Raw genomic sequence first — 23,728 nt, 5'->3', positions numbered from 1 at the left:
ACAGCCAATAAACAACAGAGGCCAGATTTGAAACGTTGGTCTGACCTTCCAGGTTTTCCTCTTACACACACTATTCTGTATTACCCCTCCTGATGGGGGGCAGTCTTCCTCAGAAGCAGCAGACATCTCTAGGTAATTTGGGTTTAATTTCCGTCTTGTTATCTGAATGAGACAGGGCAGAGACATGGGACAGCCATCAAGATTAACTTTCCTGAAAATGCTGAGATATGAATAGCATAGTAAGAACAGGAAGGATTCCATCTTAAGACCAAGATTCCATTTTAAAAACCAGAGAGTTGGGCAGTAAGATTCTTAACATATTTTTTGATAATCAGCCAACAACCTATCTTAAGGCAGGGCAAGCAGTCCTAACCAATATGTTCCCAGTGCTTGAGGGTCACCACTATCTTGGAGAACAGGATCATTCAATTCCTTGTGTCAAGTTTACCTTACAGAGTATCTAGAGGACTGACTGTGGATGGTGACATGTGTCTCACCAGAGACAGACTTCATGAGACCACACGTCAAGCCTACACCCAACAACCCCCACCTCCACCTTTTGCTCCATTCTTGAAAACCTTAAAAGACAGAATCCTAAGCCCTTAAGTGCATGTCCTCTCTGAGGTTGCCTGCACTCCCCAAATAGACAACACTATTTGTCCCCACCTTACACAAGACGGAGTTCCTAGGGGAAACAGGCATCTCAGAACAGACAGTGTCTTCATATAAATCCTTCTCAAGGCATTGTCATTTACACTGTTGTTTTGAGAATGTTGTAGCATATTATAGATTTCCTCTACGTATGAGAAAATACCTTTATTTAAAACGTTTTCTTAAAAAATGAATTAGGGTCATTTTTTTTCACACTCACAAATGCCATTTTTAGGAAAATAAGAAATTCTGAGACCTGCCTTGTCAGTGTAATAATAACTATTGTCATTCTGAGAACAGTCACCCTCAATTTGTAATAGCGGAACATAGTCTTTGAAGAGGCCACATCAGGATCTAATAATAAATCAGTTTGTCCTTATTATACAGCCTTGGTTCAGTATGTTCTGGCTATTTTATTGTAGGCATTCATTTATTGAACAAGTTGGAGTGTCTGCCTTGAACAGTGGGTTGGAGATCCCAAGAACAGGATATCATGGTCTTGTCCCCCAGGAGCTTATCTACTGGGGAGATCAGTAGAGTTCTTTTATCTGAGCAGACATTAAGTGCCAGTCATTCTGATAAATTAGTCATTCTCAAATTTAAGTGTGTGTCAGTGTCTCCTGGAGGGCTTCTTAAAATGCAAATTGTTGCACCTTCACCCCAGTTTTGGTTAAGTAGGTCTCTAAGGCCTGACAATTTGCATTTCTAAGAAGATCCCAGGTGTTACAGTCACTGCTTTTCTGGGGGCTACCCTTTGAGAAACATTCTGCTAAGCTCATTACATGCATTTGTTCAAGGCATATGGATGGCTAAAATCGTTTAGGATGGTCATGGGTGCACAGGCTGAGGTTTTCCCTCCACATAAGCAAGTTCCTTTAAAGCAAACTTGTTATGCCTTCAGGCAAAGTTTTTGTTTTATTGGCTTTTTTTAAAATGCATTTCCTGATCATTGTAGAAATTCAAAGAGCTGGTGCAATAATAGAGGGGCAGGAACTTCTCATCAAACAATTGCACTTGTACGTCATTTTCTTGAAGGTCCTATAAGAGAGCAATAGTTCTCCAAGTGTGTAGCCAGACTAGTGGCGTCATATGCGGGCCCCACCTCAGGCTATTGAATCTGAAATCCTGGCTTGGGGCTCAAGAAACTGCCTTGGCAAAGCCTCCTGGTGATCTTGAGGCACACCCCTGTCTCCAGTGCATCTGAGATGGAGGGCAGTGACACGACACTCGAGCTAAGTTTGAGGGAGGGCCTCTTGCATCCAGTATTTCTAGCTCCTTTAAGGAAATTTATCAGGTTGACTACACTTGAGTTTTTCTATCTTTTAAGTCAAATAAGCCTCACTCTCATTATCTGAAAAATGAGATTAAAATGTTCTAGTCCAGATGAATAATTGTTGGACTCAATGATCAAGTGGAATAATGAATATACATGTGCTTTTACAAACTGTAAATGCTGTAACTTTGGACTGCTCACTCATAGCTTTGTTCTTCCCCATTAATTTTTTTTTTATTTTGAGAGGGCATCTCTCATATTTATTGATCAAATGGTTGTTAACAACAATAAAATTCTGTATAGGGGGGTCAATGCACAATGCACAATCATTAATCCATCTCAAGCCTAGTTCTCGTCAGTCTCCAATCTTCTGAAGCATAACGAACAAGTTCTTACATAGTGAATAAGTTCTTACATGGTGAACAGGACAAGGGCATTCATCACAGAAACTTTCGGTTCTGATCACGCATTATGAACTATAAACAATCAGGTCATATATGAATATTCATTTGATTTTTATACTTGATTTATATGTGGATCCCACATTTCTCCCTTTATTATTATTATTATTTTTATTTTTAATAAACTGCTGAAGTGGTAGGTAGGTGCAAGATAAAGGTAGAATACATTGTTTAGTGTTGTAAGAGAGCAATTGTAGATAATCAGGTGTGTGCCTGTAGACTATGTGCTAATCCGAGCTAGACAAGGGCAATAAAACATCCATGGATGCAGAAGCTTTCTCTCAACACGGGGGGCGGGGGGGTGAGGTTCTAAGCTTCACCACTGTTGTTCCCCAATTTCTCACCTGATGGCTCCCCTGCAACTGTGCCTGTCTTAGGTTGTTCCTCCCTTGAGGAATCTTACCTGTCTCTGGCTAACCAGTCATCTTCCGGGGGCCATACAGGGAAATGTAAAGTTGGTAAGTGAGAGAGAAGCCATATTGTTTGAAAAGGTTAGCTTTTTACTTCTTTGCAGATTTATGCCCTGTGGCTTCTATGCCCAGCACTTGTCTCGAGGTATCTTTACCACCTGGAGGAATTATGATACTCGGTAAATTCGATATGAGGCATGAATTCTACTTAAGGATTGTAATTAGGAAGGAAGAAGAAAAGCTATAGAGGTAGCATATTGAAGAAAACATGAGAGGATTGATTATTTCTTTGACATATCTTCTTGTAGAGTACCTTAAGCATGTATAGGTTTTAAACTACTAACTAACTTGCGCACACATATTAGCGTAATAGGAATACGGTGACATAAACAAAGCAAATCTATAATTACCATCCATCTCCAGTGAAGCCAAGAAAACCATTTAGGCACCCTAGGCATTTGTGAAAATTAGTCTATGATATGATGTATATTGTCCAACTGTACTTGAACAGTCTGAGAGAAATCAGACAAATTAAAGCAACCCATTTCTGGGATCTGTTCACATCCCATATGTTCTTTTAACTGTAGATAGTCTATAGTCGTAAGATTTTGGAGCGCTACAACTTTCACCCCTCCCAACTCCTGATTGAGTTCCAACAGTACAGATCTGGTCAAATTCGTTGTCTCACTGTATGCACATGCCAGCCTAGACATCTCCCTCTTCATTCCAATGGCAAGTCCAGGAAATGGTGGGGTGGACGCAGCCACAACTGCAGCATCGCCTGGATCCCTGTGGAGGTTTTTTGATGATCATCCCCCGGCACGAGTCCTCCAGAGAGTGCTGATGCCGGAAGCTCCTCCTCATATCGTATCTTAGTTCATTTTCTGGGTAGCCAAGCTAGGCCTTGATCTTCTGCATAGAAACAAACAGACCCTTTGCCTACACTTTGACATGCCTTCTATACCACTGTGTAGAATTCATTGGAGGTCAGCACACAGGAACTGCTTTTTTTTAATTATTTTTTTTATTTTTTTTATTTTTATTAAGAGAAAGGAATAATATCAGAAAAGAGTACCTCCATAGCTGATCATCTGACACCCTTTAAGTGATCAACATTAAGGATATTTAAAGCATACATTAATCTTTGATTTACCAATTGTTTTATCTTATCAAGGAGTAATCCCTCTTTTCATTCTTTCTTTCTTTTTTTTTTTAATCTTTAATCTACACTTATATGAAGAATACTATGTTTACTATGCTCTCCCCCATATCAGGTCCCCCCTAAAAACCACCTTACGGTCACTGTCCATCAGCATAGCAAAATGTAGAATCACTACTTGTCCTCTCTGTGTTGTAGAGCCCTCCCTCCCCTTTCTCTCTCCCCCCTATGCATGCTAATCTTAATACCCCCCTTCTTCTTACCCCCCTTCCCCCCCGTGCCCACCCATCCTCCCCCGTTCCTTTCCCTTTGGTACCTGTTAGTCCATTTTTGGGTTCTGTAATTCCGCTGCTGTTTTGTTCCTTCAGTTTTTCCTTTGTTCCTATACTCCTCAGTTCAGTGAAATCATTTGGTATTTCTCTTTCTCCCCTTGGCTTATTTCACTGAGCATAATACTCTCCAGCTTCATCCATGTTGCTGCAAATGGTAGGATTTTTCCTCTTCTTATTGCTGAGTAGTATTCCATTGCATATATGTACCACATCTTCTTTATCCACTCATCTACCGATGGACATTTAGGTTGCTTCCAATTCTTGGCTATTGTAAATAGTGCTGCGATAAACATAGGGGTGCATCTGTCTTTCTCAAACTTGATTGCTGCATTCTTAGGGCAAATTCCTAGGAGTGGAATTCCTGGGTCAAATGGTAGGTCTGTTTTGAGCATTTTGATGAACCTCCATACTGCTTTCCACAATGGTTGAACTAATTTACATTCCCACCAGCAGTGTAGGAGGGTTCCCCTTTCTCCACAGCTTCGCCAACATTTGTTATTGTTTGTCTTTTAGATGGCAGCTATCCTTACTGGTGTGAGGTGATACCTCATTGTAGCTTTAGTTTGCATTTCTCTGATAATTAGCGATGTGGAGCATTTTTTCATGTGTCTGTTGGCCATCTGTATTTCTTTTTTTGAGAACTGTCTGTTCAGTTCCTCTGCCCATTTTTTAATTGGGTTATTTGTTTTTGGTTTGTTGAGGCATGTGAGCTCTTTATATATTCTGGACGTCAAGCCTTTATTGGATCTGTCATTTTCAAATATATTCTCCCCTACTGTAGGGTTCCCTTTTGTTCTATTGATGGTGTCTTTCGCTGTACAGAAGCTTTTCAGCTTAATGTGGTCCCACTTGTTCATTTTTGCTGTTGTTTTCCTTGCCCGGGGAGATATGTTCAAGAAGAGGTCACTCATGTTTATGTCTAAGAGGTTTTTGCCTATGTTTTTTTCCAAGAGTTTAATGGTTTCATGACTTACATTCAGGTCTTTGATCCATTTTGAGTTTACCTTTGTATATGGGGTTAGACAATGGTCCAGTTTCATTCTCCTACATGGAGCTGTCCAGTTTTGTCAGCACCATCTGTTGAAGAGACTGTCATTTTGCCATTGTATGTCCATGGCTCCTTTATCAAATATTAATTGACCATATATGTTTGGGTTAATTTCTGGAGTCTCTAATCTGTTCCACTGGTATCTGTGGCTCTGTTCTTGTTCCAGTAACAAATTGTCTTGATTACTATGGCTTTGTAGTAGAGCTTGAAGTTGGGGAGTGAGATCCCCCCTACTTTATTCTTCTTTCTCAGGATTGCTTTGGCTATTCGGGGTCTTTGGTGTTTCCATATGAATTTTTGAATTATTTGTTCCAATTCATTGAAGAATGTTGCTGGTAATTTGATAGGGATTGCATCAAATCTGTATATTGCTTTAGGCAGGATGGCCATTTTGATGATATTAATTCTTCTTAGCCATGAGCATGGGATGAGTTTCCATTTGTTAGTGTCCTCTTTAATTTCTCCTAAGAGTGACTTGTAGTTTTCAGAGTATAAGTCTTTCACTTCTTTGGTTAGGTTTATTCCTAGGTATTTTATTCTTTTTGATGCAATTGTGAATGGAATTGCTGTCCTGATTTCTCTTTCTATTGATTCATTGTTAGTGTATAGGAAAGCTACAGATTTCTGTGTGTTAATTTTGTGTCCTGCAACTTTGCTGTATTCTGATATCAGTTCTAGTAGTTTTGGAGTGGAGTCTTTAGGGTTTTTTATGTACAGTATCATATCATCTGCAAATAGTGACAGTTTAACTTCTTCTTTACCAATCTGGATTCCTTGTATTTCTTTGTTTTGTCTAATTGCTGTGGCTAGGACCTCCAGTACTATGTTAAATAACAGTGGGGAGAGTGGGCATCCCTGTCTGGTTCCCGATCTCAGAGGAAATGCTTTCAGCTTCTCGCTGTTCAGTATAATGTTGGCTGTGGGTTTATCATATATGGCCTTTATTATGTTGAGGTACTTGCCCTCTATTCCCATTTTGCTGAGAGTTTTTATCATGAATGGATGTTGAATTTTGTCAAATGCTTTTTCAGCATCTATGGAGATGATCATGTGGTTTTTGTCTTTCTTTTTGTTGATGTGGTGAATGATGTTGATGGATTTTCGAATGTTGTACCATCCTTGCATCCCTGGGATGAATCCCACTTGGTCATGGTGTATGATCCTTTTGATATACTGTTGAATTCTGTGTGCTAATATTTTACTGAGTATTTTTGCATCTACATTCATCAGGGATATTGGTCTGTAATTTTCTTTTTTGGTGGGGTCTTTGCCTGATTTTGGTATTAGGGTGATGTTGGCTTCATAGAATGAGTTTGGGAGTATTCCCTCTTCTTCTATTTTTTGGAACACTTTAAGGAGAATGGGTATTATGTCTTCTCTGTGTGTCTGATAAAATTCCGAGGTAAATCCGTCTGGCCCCGGGGTTTTGTACTTGGGTAGTTTTTTGATTACCGTTTCAATTTCTTTGCTCGTAATCGGTTTGTTTAACTTTTGTGTTTCTTCCTTGGTCAGTCTTGTAAGGTTGTATTTTTCTAGGAAGTTGTCCATTTCTTCTAGGTTTTCCAGCTTGTTGGCATATAGGTTTTCATAGTAGTCTTTAATAATTCCTTGTATTTCTGTGGGGTCTCTTGTGATTTTTCCATTCTCATTTCTGATTATGTTGATTTGTGTTGATTCTCTTTTTCTCTTAATAAGTTTGGCTAGAGGCTTATCTATTTTGATTATTTTCTCAAAGAACCAGCTGTTGGTTTCGTTGATTTTTGCTACTGTTTTATTCTTCTCAATTTTGTTTATTTCTTCTCTGATCTTTATTATGTTCCTCCTTCTGCTGACTTTAGGCCTCATTTGTTCTTCTTTTTCCAGTTTCGATAGTTGTGATGTTAGACTATTCATTTGGGATTGATCTTCCTTCTTCAGGTGTGCCTGGATCGCTATATACTTTCCTCTTAAGACTGCTTTCGCTGCATCCCACAGAAGTTGGGGCTTTGTGTTGTTGTTGTCATTTGTTTCTATATATTCCTTGATCTCTATTTTTATTTGTTCATTGATCCATTGATTATTTAGAAGCATGTTGTTAAGCCTCCATGTGTTTGTGAGCCTTTTTGTTTTCTTTGTAGAATTTATTTCTAGTTTTGTACCTTTGTGGTCTGAAAAATTGGTTGGTAGAATTTCAATATTTTGGAGTTTACTGAGGCTCTTTTTGTGAGCTAGTATGTGGTCTATTCTGGAGAATGTTCCATGTGCACTTGAGAAGAATGTATATCCTGTTGCTTTTGGATGTAGAGTTCTATAGATGTCTGTTAGGTCCATCTGTTCTAGTGTGTTGTTCAATGCCTGTGTGTCCTTACTTATTTTCTGCCCAGTGGATCTATCCTTTGGGGTGAGTGGTGTGTTGAAGTCTCCTAAGATGAATGCATTGCAGTCTATTTCCCTCTTTAGTTCTGTTAGTATTTGTTTCACAAATGCTGGTGCTCCTGTGTTGGGTGCATATATATTTATAATGGTTATATCCTCTTGTTGGACTGAGCCCTTTATCATTATGTAGTGTCCTTTTTTATCTCTTGTTACTTTCTTTGTTTTGAAGTCTATTTTGTCTGATATTAGTACCGCAACCCCTGCTTTCTTCTCACTGTTGTTTGCCTGAAATATGTTTTTCCATCCTTTGACTTTTATTCTGTGCTTGTCTTTGGGTTTGAGGTGAGTTTCTTGTAAGCAGCATATAGATGGGTCTTGCTTTTTTATCCATTCTATTACTCTGTGTCTTTTGATTCGTGCATTAAGTCCATTTACATTTAGGGTGACTATTGAGGGATATGTACTTACTGCCATTGCAGGCTTTAGATTCGTGGTTAACAAAGGTTCAAGGTTAGCTTCTTTAGTATCTTACTGCCTAACTTAGCTCACTTATTGAGCTGTTATATACACTGTCTGGAGATTCTTTTCTTCTCTCCCTTCTTATTCCTCCTCCTCCATTCTTCATATGTTGTATGTTTTGTTCTGTGCTCTTTCTAGGAATGCTTCCATCTAGAGCAGTGCCTGTAAGATGCCCTGTAGAGGTGGTTTGTGGGAAGCAAATTCCCTCAGCTTTTGCATGTCTGCTTCCCCATTAATTTAATGGGAATGACTGTCCCCTATGCTCTCCCTCCTGCTCTCTGATCATCCCCTCCTCTACCTTCAGGCAAGAATATTTGATTTCAAACTTGACTATGACTCGGTAAGATTGTCAGTAGTTGAGACAATTAATGGCCCAATTTGAGCCCTTCTAAAGTGAAGTTTATTTCTTCATTTTTTTTTGGCTGTATCATGTAAAGGTTTGAAGGCAGAGAAATATTATATTATTATGTATTTTACTATAGTGCTTCTGTATAGTTTATACTAGTATTTTTATTTGAACTAGTCACATTCTAGAGCAGTGGCTTTCAAATTGTGGTCCCTGGACCAGCGGCACCAGTGTGTCAGACATGCACATTCTCAGGACTCACCCCAAACCTTCTGGATCAGCAGCTCTGGGCATGGCCCAGAGATCTGGATGTTAATAAGCCCTACAGGCTATCCTGACTTAAGTCTTATAGGAAGGGACTTACCATGGTCTTAATTGGAGGGTCTGGAAAGGAACATCCTTTTCCAGGAACAGGGTGGGCACTTCTCTTCTCCAGCATGGATTTGCAGCAAGCTCAGGCAGCCATTACTGGACTCCTCCATGCACGCAGTGTCACTGCCCACCCAGCAGAGCAGCGAGCTAGAATGCTGCTTCAGTGCATCTGTTAAAAGGCTGGCTGCAGCATACTAGGGAATTGAAGCTATTTATTATAGACCACTGTTCCCTCATTGACCAGAGAAATGAGCCTTAGCTAATAAGGGTGCAGATTGTTAGGCATATGAAAAACATGCTGCTTAACAAGCACAGTGTGAGCAGACTTAGCATTTCTTTTGGCTTTTTCCTTTGAAAATGAACCCTTTTCTGGGCCACACCCAGTTAGTGGTGCTTGCTTAAGAAGTACTGGAGATGAATTCATGCCAGTCCATCTCGTGACTTAGGCATATATGGTTGGATGTCACTTTGCCCCTGATCATTGCTTTGCTTCCTCTGCTTCCTGGGTAGGGATCCTTGGAAAGAGAGGGAAAGGGACTACGACTGTATGCAGAGGACCCAGCTATGGAAGGTGAAGCTTAATATTTAGCAAGAGGATGGTTTGTCTGTGTTGTATGATTCAGCCAGCTGCCTGCTTTTATAAATAAAGTTTTACTGAAATAAAGCCACCGTCACTCATGTTTGTGTTGTCCATGCCTGCTTTCAGACTACAAAGAGTCGGGCAGTTGTGACAGGACTGTATAACCTAAAATGTGTACTACCAGCTCTTTACAGAACAAGTTTGTTAACCCCTATTGTAGAGTTTCCCTCTAGGCTGCCCAAAGAGAGCCTAGATGGAACCATTGGATGAAAAAGAAAATGGGAAGAGAACATAGTGGTCAGATGCCTATGGGCCCCTCTGGAGCCCAGAGAGGTGTGATTTCTTACTGCCCATTTGAGTTGAGTGCTATACGGATTTTGAAAAGTAATTCTGTTATATATACATGTATATATATATGTATATATATATACATGTATATATATATACATATATATATATTTGTGATTATATTTCTTCCTATTTTTGAGCATTAAAAGAAAAACTACAGTTTTATGTTAAATGTAAGTTAATTAACATTTATTGGCTGCATACCATGTGTACAGTGCTTTGCATCCATTTGACTATTTAACGTGCAGAACAATTAGATGGGTACTATCACTGCCATTTTACAGATGAGAAAACTGAATTGCAGAAAGTTTAAATGATGCCTAACATTATGGAGTTGATGTTACAGCCTTGACTAATATATGGTCTTTTTGATGCCAAAGCCAATATTCTAAACTAGTGCTTTTCAAGTTGTGGGTTGAGAATCAGTTTAGCAAGTTGAAACCAGCATTTAAAAAAAAATGAATAAAATGCAAAATATTAGATGTGTCGTGTGTTGTAGGGGGTAAATGTTGATGTATGAAACTTTTGTTTCAACTATTGAGATATAGTGTATCAGGCAACAATGTAAATGATATTTCTTACCGAGTCATAGTCAAGTTTGAAATCAAATATTCTTGCCTGAAGGTAGAGGAGGGGATGATCAGAGAGCAGGAGGGAGAGCATATGAGTGAGTAAATGAATGACAGAGAGGCTCAGGGCAAGGGAAAGGAGATGAGAGGGAGCGGGGAGGTAGAGTGGGCAGCGCTGTGGGGGCTGAGAGATTCAGGGAGTAGGGAGGGAGAGGCGGAGGTCACATGGTTCAGCCTACCATTCAACAAGAACATGCCCCTACTTGAGGGCAAAGCTGGATATCTGAATTGTCCTCTTGGTAGACTTTAGTTTTCATATACTTCTCTTGTGATCATCTTGGACTGAATAAACATTTTTATAAAACATGACCCCTATGTGCATCTGGTGCTCAACTGGACATCAGTGATTAGAAGAGAAAACAGGCTGTGTTGGAGTTAACTGATTGGCAAAGGCAGTTTTGAAATATATATATATAATTTATGTTTTTTGAGCTGATTAGTTTTGATTTGACAGTACTGCCTCTTGTATTTAATGGGAAACCATAGATAACAAAGATTTTAAAGTATGCATTGTCATTGAATTCTACATCCACTAAGTATTTTACCCTCAAAAGATTCTGTAATCAGTTAATGAAAAAGTTCATTTTTACAGATAGAAACTTAATGAAGTTTGTATATATAGTTTCCCTATATACAGATACTTTTATAAGAACTATATTGAATCTTCATAGCTACCCTGTTAGATAACCCTTACATCAGTTTTGCTGGAGAAATTGGAACTCAGTAAGTCCAAATCTATCTCCTAGCTTCTTGTCTAAGAGGTGGTAGAGCTAAAATTAAACCTTGATTTTCTGATCCCAAATTCTGTATTTTTCCCACTAGATGTAAAGTAGCAACAATGGGATAAAAATCAGTTCTGTGTGTTACAGTTTAGAAAAATAATTTTGTTTGTAAGTCAGTATGGTGCAAAGCCTAAAATGTCCACAGTTTATTTTTTTAAGTGCAATTGATATAAATATTTAAGTGCAAGTTCATCCCTGTAACTTATTTATTTTATAACCAGAAGTTTGTACCTCTTTATCCCCTTCAACTATTTCTTCCATACCCCAACTCCCCTCCCCTATGGCAACCACCAGTCCATTCTCTACATTTATGAGTCTATTTCTGGTTTGTTGATTTAAAAAAATATTCCATGTATAAGTGAAATTATATGGTATTCATCTTTGTCTGACTTATTCACTCAATCTAATACCCTCTCAGTCAATCCATGTTGTTGCAAATGGCAAGATTCCATTCTTTTGTATGGCTTAGTGGTATTCCATTGAATACATGTACCACAACTTCTTTATCCCTTCATCTATTGGTGGACACTTAGGTTATGTCCAGATCTTGGTATTCTAAATAGGGCTGCAATAAATAGGGGTGTGTATATCTTTTTGAATTAGTGCTTCTGTTTTCTTTGGGTAAATACCCAGAAGTGGAATTGCTGGGTCATATAGTTTTTCTGTTTTTAAATTTTTGTGGATCCTCCATACAGCTTTCCATAGTAGCTGCACCAATTTACATTCCCACCAACAGTGCTTGAGGGTTCTATTTTCTCCACATCTTTACCAATACTTATTAGTTCTTTTTCTTTCCTTTCAATACTAGCCATTCTTTTGCATGTAGTGTCCAGTTTTACCAACACCAGTTATTAAAGAGACTGTCCTTTCCCAATTGTATATTCTTGCCTCCTTTGTCATATATTAATTGACCATACAAGTATGGTTTTCTTTCTGGATTGTGTATTCTGTTCCATTGATCTATGTGCCTATTTTTGTGCCAGTACCATATTGTTTTGATTACTATTGCTTTGTAGTATTTTAAAATCAGGGAGCATGATACCTCCAGTTTTTGTTTTTACTTCTTCAGACTGTTTTGGCTATTCAGGGTCTTTGGGGATTCCATACAAATTTTAGGATTCTTTGCTCTAGTTCATTGAAAAATGCCATTGGTATTTTAATAGAGATTGCACTGAATCTCGATTGCTTTCAGTAGTATGAAAATGCCCACTGTTTTAATGTAGCAGGTTATCATTTTGTAATTTCCTCCTCTACCCAAGTATATTTCTCTATTTCTAGGCCCCCATTAGCAAATTCGAGTCGATATCAGTGTATGTTTTTGTGATTCATTCTGGACCTTTCTTGGCTGAAAACCATTATCAGCACCAACTACATTTTTAGTTAGTATTAACATCATATCAAGTAACTTAGGTAACCATCACCTTAAGTAGGTGGCCTTTCCTTTTTTAAAAAATAAATGCCTAAAAATTTGGTATACATGTGAGTAAACTTACCCAGCATGAACTCCATCTCAAAAGCCTTCATAAGCCTGTTGGAAGAGAATTGTAACATTTTCCTTAGCTTGCTAAAATGCCATTGCTATTATATCATCCATCTTTCTTGTTCTTACCACTGTTATTTTCTTTACAATAGAAATTCCTGGGAATAGTGTTGACATAGTTCCACTCAACTACCTCTGCAAAACCTTTATGTGGGTGTGTATTAGGGCCCTGCACCCATGGCATCTCATCCTGCTTTTGCTTCTAAGTACCTTCATTTCTAATAAGGATTCATGCCTCCAAATATAAAGGATTCAAAGGAGATCATTTCTTTTTCATGGTTTTACTCTTCCATCTTTAAAATGTGGTTGCAAATAGAGTTATCCCTCCTTTACTCTACTGGCTTAATTTTATTGAATATTTATTACGTTAAACTAGATACTTTCAGGAAGCTAAGATTAATCTCTACATTCCATGCAAGCCTTGTAAGCAGAACCAAAATATTTATCTCTGGGAAAACATGGGGGATCCTAGCCTCATTATAATTTTAATGACTGGTGGGACCTGATTGATTGTTCTTTATTTCAGAGATCCCAGAAGACCCTCTTGTGGCTGAAGAGTATTACACAGATGCATTTGATTCCTGTTCTGCAGAAAGTGAAGAGGAGGAAGAAGAAATAGTGTTTTCAGGACTGGAGGAAGAGGTCAAGGATGAGGGACCCAAGACTGCTTACAGAACAAACCAACAGGTACCTGCTGTTACCCAACAGAAGTAGTGCAACTGTCCCAGATACTATTGGCCCAAGACTTCCCAAAGGGAAACAAGGAAGTCTTAGAACCTGGAGTGGGGGCTGGGAGGCTAGGGTCTGTCATGAAGGCTCCGTGTGGTAAGTCTTGATTTCAGAGGTCCAGGGGCAACCCATGGAATTCTGAGAATCTTGTCTGGACCATGCTTATGAGGGAAGGGCTAGAGTACCCAGTACTTCCTCTGGTAGGAGGATGGTACACACTGCTGTATACTGAGGAGCACCCTGTGTACAGCTGACTAACCAACAGTACAACTGTCTCTTTAGCAGAGAAAAGGAAATTTTTAAAAACCTACTTTTCTGCCTGGTAATCAGATTTGTGAGTCATGTTCCAGTGTGTGAATTAGCTCTGAGGATGAGGCCCAGAGATCCTGGGCTTAGGGGCTGGTCTTCTGGGCATCCCCAGCCTCTCCCGGCCCACCTTACAGTCAGTGCTGCAGCCTCTGTGTGCAGGCCCTTCCACAGATCTCTCTGACAACAGTAAGACCAAGCCCAATCTGGGTCATTGGCCAGGAAACAGTTCTGACATGGAGTTTCTCTGTTGGATGTTTGGAGGAGAGGGAAAGAGCAACAGGAATGTGGAGAGAAAGCAGATGACTTTGGGTAATTCATGCTCATATACTTCATTTTCTTTTCTTTTCTTTTTTTATTTTGTAAAATTATTATTATTATTTTGTTATCATTAATCAACAATTATATGAAGAACATTATGTTAACTAGGCTCCCCCCTTCACCAAGTCCCCCCGACAAACCCCATTACAGGCACTGTCTATTAGCGTAGTAAGATGCTGTAGAATCACTACTTGTTTTCTCTGTGTTGTACAGCCCTCCCCATGCCCCCCCCACATGATACATGCTAATTGTAATGCACTCTTCCTTTTCCCCTGCCCTTATTCCTCCCTTCCCAGCCATCCTCCCCAGTCCCTTTTCCTTTGGTACCTGTTAGTCCATTCTTGGGTTCTGTGATTCTGCTGCTGTTTTGTTCCTTCAGTTTTTCTTTGTTCTTATACTCCACATCTGAGTGAAATCATTTGGTACTTGTCTTTCTCAGCCTGGCTTATTTCACTGAGCATAATACCCTCTAGCTCCATCCATGTTGTTGCAAATGGTAGGATTTGTTTTCTTCTTATGGCTGAATAATACTCCGTTGTGTATATGTACCACATCTTCTTTATCCATCCATCTACTGATGGAAACTTAGCTTGCTTCCATTTCTTGGCTATTGTAAATAGTGCTGCGATAAACATAGGGGTACATCTGTCTTTTTCAAACTGGGCTGCTGCATTCTTAGGGTAAATTCCTAGAAGTGGAATTCCTGGGTCAAATGGTATGTCTATTTTGAGCTTTTTAAGGAACCTCCCTACTGCTTTCCACAATGGGTGAACTAATTTACATTCCCACCAGCAGTGTAGGAGGGTTGCCCTTTCTCCACAACCTTGCCAACATGTGTTGTTGTTTGTCTTTTGAATGGTGGCGATTCTTGCTGGTGTGAGGTGATATCTCATTGTGGTTTTAATTTGCATTTCTCTGATGATTAGCGATGTGGAGCATCTTTTCACGTGTCTGTTGGCCATCTGAATTTCTTCTTTGGAGAAATGTCTGTTCAGCTCCTCTGCCCATTTTTTTATTGTATTATTTGCTTTTTGTTTGTTGAGGTGCATGAGCTCTTTATATATTTTGGATGTGAACCCTTTATCGGATCTGTCATTTATGAATATTTTCTCCCATACTGTAGGGTACCTTTTTGTTCTATTGATGGTGTTCTTTTCTGTACAGAAGCTTTTCAGCTTGGTATAGTCCCACTTGTTGATTTTTACTTTTGTTTCCCTTGCCTGGGGAGATATGTTTATGAAGAAGTCACTCATGTTTATGTCCAAGAGATTTTTGCCTATGTTTTTTTCTAGGAGTTGTATGGTTTCATGATTCACATTAGGCCTTTGATCCATTTCGAATTTACTTTTGTGTATGGGGTTAGACAGTGATCCAGTTTCATTCTCTTACATGTAGCTGTCCAGTTTTGCCAGCACCATCTGTTGAAGAGACTGTCATTTCCCCATTGTATGTCCATGGCTCCTTTATCGTATATGAATTGACCATATATGTTTGGGTTAATATTTAGAGTCTCTATTCTGTTCCACTGGTCTGTGGCTCTGTTCTTGTGCCAGTACCAAACTGTCTTGATTACTATGGCTTTGTAGTAGAGCTTGAAGTTGGGGAGCAAGATCACCCCCCCCCACATTATTCTTCCTTCTCAGGATTGCTTTGGCTATTCGGGGTCTTTGGTGTTTCCATATGAATTTTTAAACTATTTGTTGCAGTTTGTTGAAGAATGTTGTTGGTAATTTGATAGGGATTGCATCAAATCTGTATATTGCTTTGGGCAGGATGGCCATTTTGAAGATATTAATTCTTCCTAGCCAAGAGCATGGGATGGGTTTCCATTTGCTAGTGTCCTATTTAATTTCTCTTAAGAGTATCTTATAGTTTTCAGGGTATAGGTCTTTCACCTCTTTGGTTAGGTTTATTCCTAGGTATTTTATTATTTTTGATGCAATTGTGAATGGAATTGTTTTCCTGATTTCACTTTCTATTAGTTCATTGTTAGTGTATAGGAAAGCCACAGATTTCTGTGTGTTAATTTTGTATCCTGCAGCTTTGCTGAATTCCAATATCAGTTCTAGTAGTTTTGGAGTGGAGTCTTTAAGATTTTTTATGTACAGTATCATGTCATCTGCAAATAGTGACAGTTTAACTTCTTCTTTACCAATCTGGATTCCTTGTATTTCTTTGTTTTGTCTAATTACCATGGCTAGGACCTCTAGTACTATGTTGAATAACAGTGGAGAGAGTGGGCATTCCTGTCTTGTTTCTGATCTCAGAGGAAAAGCTTTCAGCTTTTTGCTATTCAGTATGATGTTGGCTGTGGTTTTATTATATATGGCCTTTATTATGTTGAGGTACTTGCCCTCTATACCCATTTTGCTGAGAGTTTTTATCATGAATGGATGTTGAATGTTGTCGAATGCTTTTTCAGCATCTATGGAGATGACCATGTGGTTTTTCTCCTTTTTGTTGATGTGGTCGATGATGTTGATGGATTTTCGAATGTTGTACCATCCTTGCATTCCTGGGATGAATCCCACTTGGTCCTGGTGTATGATCCTTTTGATGTATTTTTGAATTCGGTTCCTAGTATTTTGTTGAGTATTTTTGCATTTACGTTTATCAGGGATAGTGGTCTGTAATTTTCTTTTTTGGTGGGGTCTTTGCCTGGTTTTGGTATTAGGGTAATGTTGGCTTCATAGAATGAGTTTGAGCATATTCCCTCCTCTTCTGCTTTTTGGAAAACTTTAAGGAGAATAGGTATTATGCTTCTCTCTATGTCTGATAAAATTCCGAGGTAAAACCATCTGGCCCAGGGTTTTGTTTCTGGGTAGTTTTTTGATTACCGATTCAATTTTGTTGCTGTTAATTGGTTTGTTTAGATTTTGTGTTTCTTCCTCAGTCAGTCTTGGAAGGTTGTATTTTTCTAAGAAGGTGTCCATTTCTTCTAGGTTTTCCAGCTTGTTAGTATATAGGTTTTAATAGTATTCTCTAATAATTCTTTGTATTTGTATGGGGTCCGTCGAGATGTTTCCTTTCTCATTTCTGATTCTGTTGATGTGTGTTGATTCTCTTTTTCTCTTAATAAATCTGGCTAGGGGCTTATCTATTTTGTTTATTTTCTCAAAGAACCAGCTCTTGGTTTCATTGATTTTTCTATTGTTTTATTCTTCTCAATTTTGTTTATTTCTTCTGTGATCTTTATTATGTCCCTTCCTCTGCTGACTTTAGGCCTCATTTGTTCTTCTTTTTCCAATTTTGATAATTGTGACGTTAGACTATTCATTTGGGTTTGTTCTTGCTTCTATAAATATGCCTGGATTGCTATATACTTTCCTCTTAAGACAGCTTTTGCTGTGTCCCACAGAAGTTGGGGCTTTGTGTTGTTGTCGTCATTTATTTCCATATATTGCTGGATCTCCATTTTAATTTGGTCAGTGATCCATTGACTATTTAGAAGTGTGTTGTTAAGCCTCCATGTGTTTGTGAGCCTTTTTGCTTTCTTTGTACAATTTATTTCTAGTTTTATACCTTTGTGGTCTGAAAAGTTGGTTGGTAGGATTTCAATCTTTTTGAATTTACTGAGGCCCTTTTTGTGGCCTAGTATGTGGTCAATTCTGGAGAATGTTCCTTGTGCACTTGAGAAGAATGTGTATCCTGTTGCTTTTGGGTGTAGAGTTCTATAGATGTCTGTTAGGTCCATCTGTTCTAGTGTGTGGTTCAGTGTCTCTGTGTCCTTACTTATTTTCTGTCTGGTGGATCTGTCCTTTGGAGTGAATGGTGTGTTGAAGTCTCCCAAAATGAATGCATTGCATTCTATTTCCTCCTTTAGTTCTGTTAGTATTTGTTTCACATATGCTGTTGCTACTGTGTTGGGTGCATATATATTTATAATGGTTATATCCTCTTGTTGGACTGAGCCCTTTATCATTATGTAATGTCCTTCTTTATCTCTTGTTACTTTCTTTGTTTTAAAGCCTATTTTTTTTATACTAGTACTGCAGCACCTGCTTTTTTCTCCCTGTTGTTTGCATGAAATACCTTTTTTCATCCCTTGACTTTTAGTCTGTGCATGTCTTTGGGTTTGAGGTGAGTCTCTTGTAAGTAACATGTAGATGGGTCTTGCTTTTTTATCCATTCTATTACTCTGTGTCTTTTGATTGGTGCATTAAGTCCATTTACATTTAGGATGATTATTGAAACATATGTACTTATTGCTATTGTAGGCTTTAGATTCTTGGTTACTAAAGGTTCAAGGTTAGCTTCTTTAGTATCTTATTACCTAACTTATCTCGCTTATTGAGCTATTATAGACACTGTCTGGTGATTCTTTATTTCTCTCCCTTCTTATTACTTCTCCTCCATTCTTTATATGTTGGTTGTTTCATTCTGTGCTCGTTTGTGTTTCCTTTAACTGCTTTTGTGGGTAGTTGATTTTATTTTTTGCCTGTAGTTAGTATTTGGTTGGTCTGCTTTCTTTGCTGTGATATTTTCTCTGGTGACATCTGTTTAGCCTTAGGGGTGCTCCCATCTAGAGCAGTCCCTCTAAAATACCCTGTAGAGGTGTTTTGTGGGAGGCAAATTCACTAAACTTTTGCTTGTCTTGGAATTGTTTAATCCCTCCTTCATATTTAAATGATAATCATGCTGGATACAGTATTCTTGGTTCAGGGCCCTCTGTTTCATTGCATTAAATACATCATGCTATTGACTTCTGGCCTGTAAGGTTTCTGTTGAGAAGTCTGATGATAGCCTGATGGGTGTTCCTTTGTAGGTGGCCTTTTTCCTCTTTCTAGCCACCTTTAAAACTCTGTCCTTGTCCTTGATCTTTGCCATTTTAATTATTATTTGTCTTGGTGTTGTCCTCCTTGGGTCCCTTCTGTTGGGAGTTCTGTGTACTTCTGTGGTCTGAGTGACTATTTCTTCCCCTAGTTTGGGGAAGTTCTCAGGAATTATTTCTTCAAAGACACTTTCTTCCCCTTTTTCTCTCTCTTCTTCTTCTGGTACCCCTATAATGCAGAGATTATTCCTTTTGGATTGGTCACACAGTTCTCTTAATATTGTTTCATCTCTCTCTGCATCAGCTTCTCTGTGTTCCTGTTCCCTGGTTTCTATTCCATCAATGGCCTCTTTCATCTCATTCATTCTGCTTTTAAATCCTTCCAGAGATGGTTTTATTTCTGTAGTCTCCCTCCCTACTTTGTCCATTAGCTCTTGCATTTTTCTCTGAAGCTCCACCAGCATGGTTATGACCTTTATTTTGAATTCTTTTTCAGGGAGATTGGTTATGTCTATCTCTCCAAGCTCCTTCTCAGAGGTTGTCTCTGTGATTTTTGGTCTGGATCAAATTCTTCTGCCTTTTCATGGTGATAGAGGTAGTTGTGGGGAGCTGGCGCATGTGTTGCCTGGGAGAATGTCCCTTCTTGCTGGTTTGTGACCTTCCTTTCCTGGGAGAACAGTGACCCCTAGCAGCTTGTGCTGGGCAGTTGTGCACAGAAGGGGGTCTCTGATTCTTACACAGCCACTGTGAAGGAAGTTCCTTGCATGGTTGCTGTGGGCATGGCCGGCCTCAGGCTGCTGCTCCACTATGGCAGGGCCACACTGGAGCCGGAACTCGCAGGAGGCTGTTTATCACCATGAGGGGCCTTGGAGCTGCCCTGCTGCCCAGGGGATTAGGGTGCCCATAGTTCCCCGCTTTCCCATGTGCTGAGCTGATTGTGCCAGGATGCCTCCATCCAGCTGTGGGTCCCTTTCCCTTTAAGAATTTCAAAAAGCACTCACTTTTCTTTGTCCCAGGTGTCCCAGCTGCAGGGATCCTCTCACAGGTCTTACTGTCCTGTTTCCCTAGTTTCCAGCACCCCACGCACATACTGTGTCTGTGGTCCAGTGCGGATGGCTGGGGCTGGCTATTTTAGCAGTCCTGGGCCCCCTCTCCCTCCCTGCTCTGACTCCTCTCCTCCCACCAGGAGCTGGGGTGAGGGGCGCTCAAGTCCTGCCAGGCCATGGCTTGTATCTTACCCCCTTCGCGAGGTGCTGGGTTCTCACAGGTATGGATATAGTCTGGCTGTTGTCCTATGTCATCTGGTCTCTCTTTTAGTGATATTTGTATTTGTTGTATTTCAAAAATATATATGGTTTTGGGAGGAGATTTCCGCTGCTCTACTCACACCGCCATTTTGAGTGTTATTATCTTCATTTACTTTTTATGCCATAACTTAGTAACCTTTCCAGTCCTTAGCTTCCATTAGGGATCCATAAAGGAACTGGGAACCATTAAGCTATTAAATTAGAGGTCACTTGAGGGGCACCTGTGTCAATGGAAAGTTAATTCTAATGAAGACTAAGCAATACATCACAATAATTAATAAATAAAACCAATATGTTCTGAAGTTCTATATAAGAAAAGGAGATGGGGGCAAGGAGAAGAGAACTAGACAGTGTAGAGCTGAACCAAGAAGGGGATGAAAAGGAGAGAGTGGGAGAAAGGACAAGAGGGAGAAACAGAGACAAATACATGCAGAGAGAAACAAATAAGTGGTAAGAAAAATAAAGAGCTAAGGCAGGGGGTGATTCATCATCCCAAAATAAAAACACTCTCTTTATAATACTTCACCACTTTCCCCAATGGACTCTGGTGAGGCACAGATTGAAAACCCAATTTCTATTTGCTTCTGTGCTGCTGTCCAGAAAAATGGAGACAAATATCATTACAGCATTACAGAACCTAAGTTTTGTGCCCATGGTTGCTAAACACACACTCCATTTTTGCCCAAAGCAACAAGTAGTAAATTTTTAGCCACTAATATTGTTACTTAAAAACGTTTTTTAGTAAAAATAAAGGTGACTCACAAAACCACATGAGAAGCAGAACTTTGCTAGTTGCTCCAGAAGTCTTTGGCATTCTTGTTAGAGCAGAGGGGTGGAAATCAAACTGCCTGTTAGGAGTCTAGCTTTTGTCATTTGCAGGTTGTGCGATCTTGTGCAAGTTACTAAACTTCATTGTGCCTTAGTTTTCTAATCTGTAAGATGGGAGAATAATGATTCCTACCTCATAAATGAGCAATCAATGTAAACTACTTAGAACAATGCCTAGAATTTAATAAATAACAATGAGAAAGTTGTAATTAGTGATGAAGTTTCCCAGTCATCTTGTGGCCTTTTTATAGTACTTCCAAAACTCTTTAATGCTAAAATGAGATTTGATAATTATAGTATAAAAAATATCACTTATTTCCTAGTGCATCCATCATGTGTCATATGATAGCTAGTGATTGATTTTAAATAATCTATTGGGACAACATGCTAAGGCCTCTCACCTACATATTGGTATTTTGTTTCACAAGGCCCTGTTAGGTAGTTTTTATTTCCATTTTCCAGAAGAGAAAACTGAGCTTTTAAGAGAAAAGTAACTTGCCTGTGGCCACACCGCTGGAAAAGGATCAGACCATTCACAAGGCAGTCTTTTTCTAGCACAGAAGGTGTATCAACCTGGAATGGATTTGACATAATAGAAACAAGAGTGATTTATTCTAGAGATAGATGATTACTACCCCATTTGCTTTTCCTAGTAGTTTGGCATAATTTCCCCCTCCCCAAAGCTGTGAAGGGTATGTATCCATTCCCTTTTTAGATTATTAGCAACACACAAATTACAGTTACAGAACCCATGCTGAGGCCCTGTCGCTGTGGCATTGAGAACTGGGTGAGACCTGCAGCCACCTCTGAGATTTGCTCTGTCTCCCCTCTCACCGGTCCTGCCCTTGACCCAGGTGTACCAGGACCTACTTGGGTGGCCATCCTACCTGTGGCTTTAATGAACAATCCGACCAAAGTTGGTTCTCCTTCCTTCAGATGGAACAGAAGTCACATCATTTCTATTTTGATGGAAAAAGTGCTTGCAGAAAGAACAGCTGTGGGCTTCATTGGGGTTGATTGCTGAGTCCCTCGTGCCACCCATGGCAATCTTTTCAGCAGCAGCATCTCCAGAGTACAGTTTCATTAAGCACCCAATTATTGTTCATCACTAGTTGCATCTCTGTTGGGATAAGCAAAGCATCAATAGCACCTTTACTACAAGCCATTATCACATTATTGGTAACTCCTCAGCACAGTCTGTGTCACTGAATTGAAGCTGGCCTCTTTGGTCCCAGGAGAATGGAGTTGATAGCTGCCATCATGGCGGGCCTCTCAACAGCATTGGTGGGACCTGTCGCTGAGACCTGGTTCATGCACTGCTGTGATGGGCATGGCTTGAGGGCTGCAGACTGATGGGTATTTTTGTAAACCCTCAGATCTTTCCCTGCCTTGACCATCTGTTCCCTCTCCAAGACTAATCAGTGTCCCACATGCACCAGTAAAACACACTGTAGATGGCCCATACTGACTTAGCACAGAACTCCGTGGTAAAGGCTCTGTTGTTTGATGGATGTGGCTTTCATCAGTGCTTGTTTAAGAAGGCTCTTAGGACCACGGTATTCATTCTTGCCAAGATGAAGGGCTATTAAGTCTAGTTTCTCTAGCTAATTCTGAAGTTTTCAATACATTTTCACCAAATCCTCCAGTGATTTTAAGTTTTCTCTGCACAGTGAAGCATTAGAAAAAGCAGAATGATCTTGGAATGGTGCCACAGGGGCAGAGACATGGATACAGGCTAGGCAAGACCTAGGTTCTACTGAGGACTCTTGGACCAGGTCATCATGAGCATTGGTGCCTCTTGGAGTGTCTTCTGTTAGTGGAGTCATTAGTTTGATTAAATCATAGTTACTATAACAATAACACCTAATATTTCCAGAATGTCCATTCTCTGCCCTGGGCTTTATATGCTGGGTCAGTTCAGATCACTTGCAAAGCAGATGACAAAATAGAATTAGAAATGAAAGAAAAATGCCTGTAAAGTGAGCAGAGAGAGCCTCAAATTACGATGTTGGTCCACATCTTTGAGGGTAAGGACAGAAGGGAAGGAAGGGGGATTGGATAACAGCCTCAGTCTGTGGGGCCACTCTGATGTGGGGGCCCGGCCTACGGCCGAGGCTGAGCCCCACTCTAGCTGGACAACGCCCTAAAGATGGCGCCTGCTTCCTAGACACCACCCTTCCTGGCCCTACAGCTCAGCGCATAAGGAAGTCTCCATGATTGGCTTGTCCCCATTTCCGTGCTCGTGCTCATAGCATGCTTTTCACATGAACCTGGTGCATGATCAGTCAGCTGATTGGTTGGGATACGCTATATAAGCTGCTGCCCTGGAGGAAGTGTTGTTGTTGTTTTTTGCTTTTGCCTTTCGCTAGATGGATGCTCGGATGCCCATAATAAAGATTCCTAATGAACCAGGCCTTCGGTGATCGTTCTCCTGCCATTGCCCTAGATGGCGGAACATGATAGCTGGTGCTGAAACCCGGGACGAAAACCTGGCGTCCGAGGACGGAGTGGAACTTCTCACCCTGCGGCGATCTGAGTGGACACCCTTTGGAAGAGTTACACGAGTGACTGACATTTTGGAGAGTGGTGAGTATGGTCAGGGACAAAGTGAAAGCAACATCAGGTCGTGCGAATGCAAGCAATTGTGGTGTGTGTGTTTAG

At 39.9% G+C, this 23,728-nt stretch overlaps 1 protein-coding gene across 1 annotated transcript in view; it reads left to right on the top strand.

The window, feature by feature from the left end:
• NEK11 (NIMA related kinase 11) overlaps window positions 1–23,728 on the top strand; it is a gene marked incomplete at its 5' end in the record, with an annotated part of 387,736 nt that overhangs the window by 232,067 nt on the left and 131,941 nt on the right. The window contains 1 exon segment of the mRNA XM_073222396.1: window positions 13,332–13,492. Within this exon segment, the coding sequence (XP_073078497.1) occupies window positions 13,332–13,492 (161 nt within the window).

This window comes from Manis javanica, chromosome 15 (assembly GCF_040802235.1).
Source record: "Manis javanica isolate MJ-LG chromosome 15, MJ_LKY, whole genome shotgun sequence".
Classification (NCBI taxonomy): domain Eukaryota; kingdom Metazoa; phylum Chordata; class Mammalia; order Pholidota; family Manidae; genus Manis; species Manis javanica.
The sequence above is the reverse complement of the archived record's forward strand: the minus strand, read 5'-3'. Positions and strand labels throughout refer to the sequence as shown.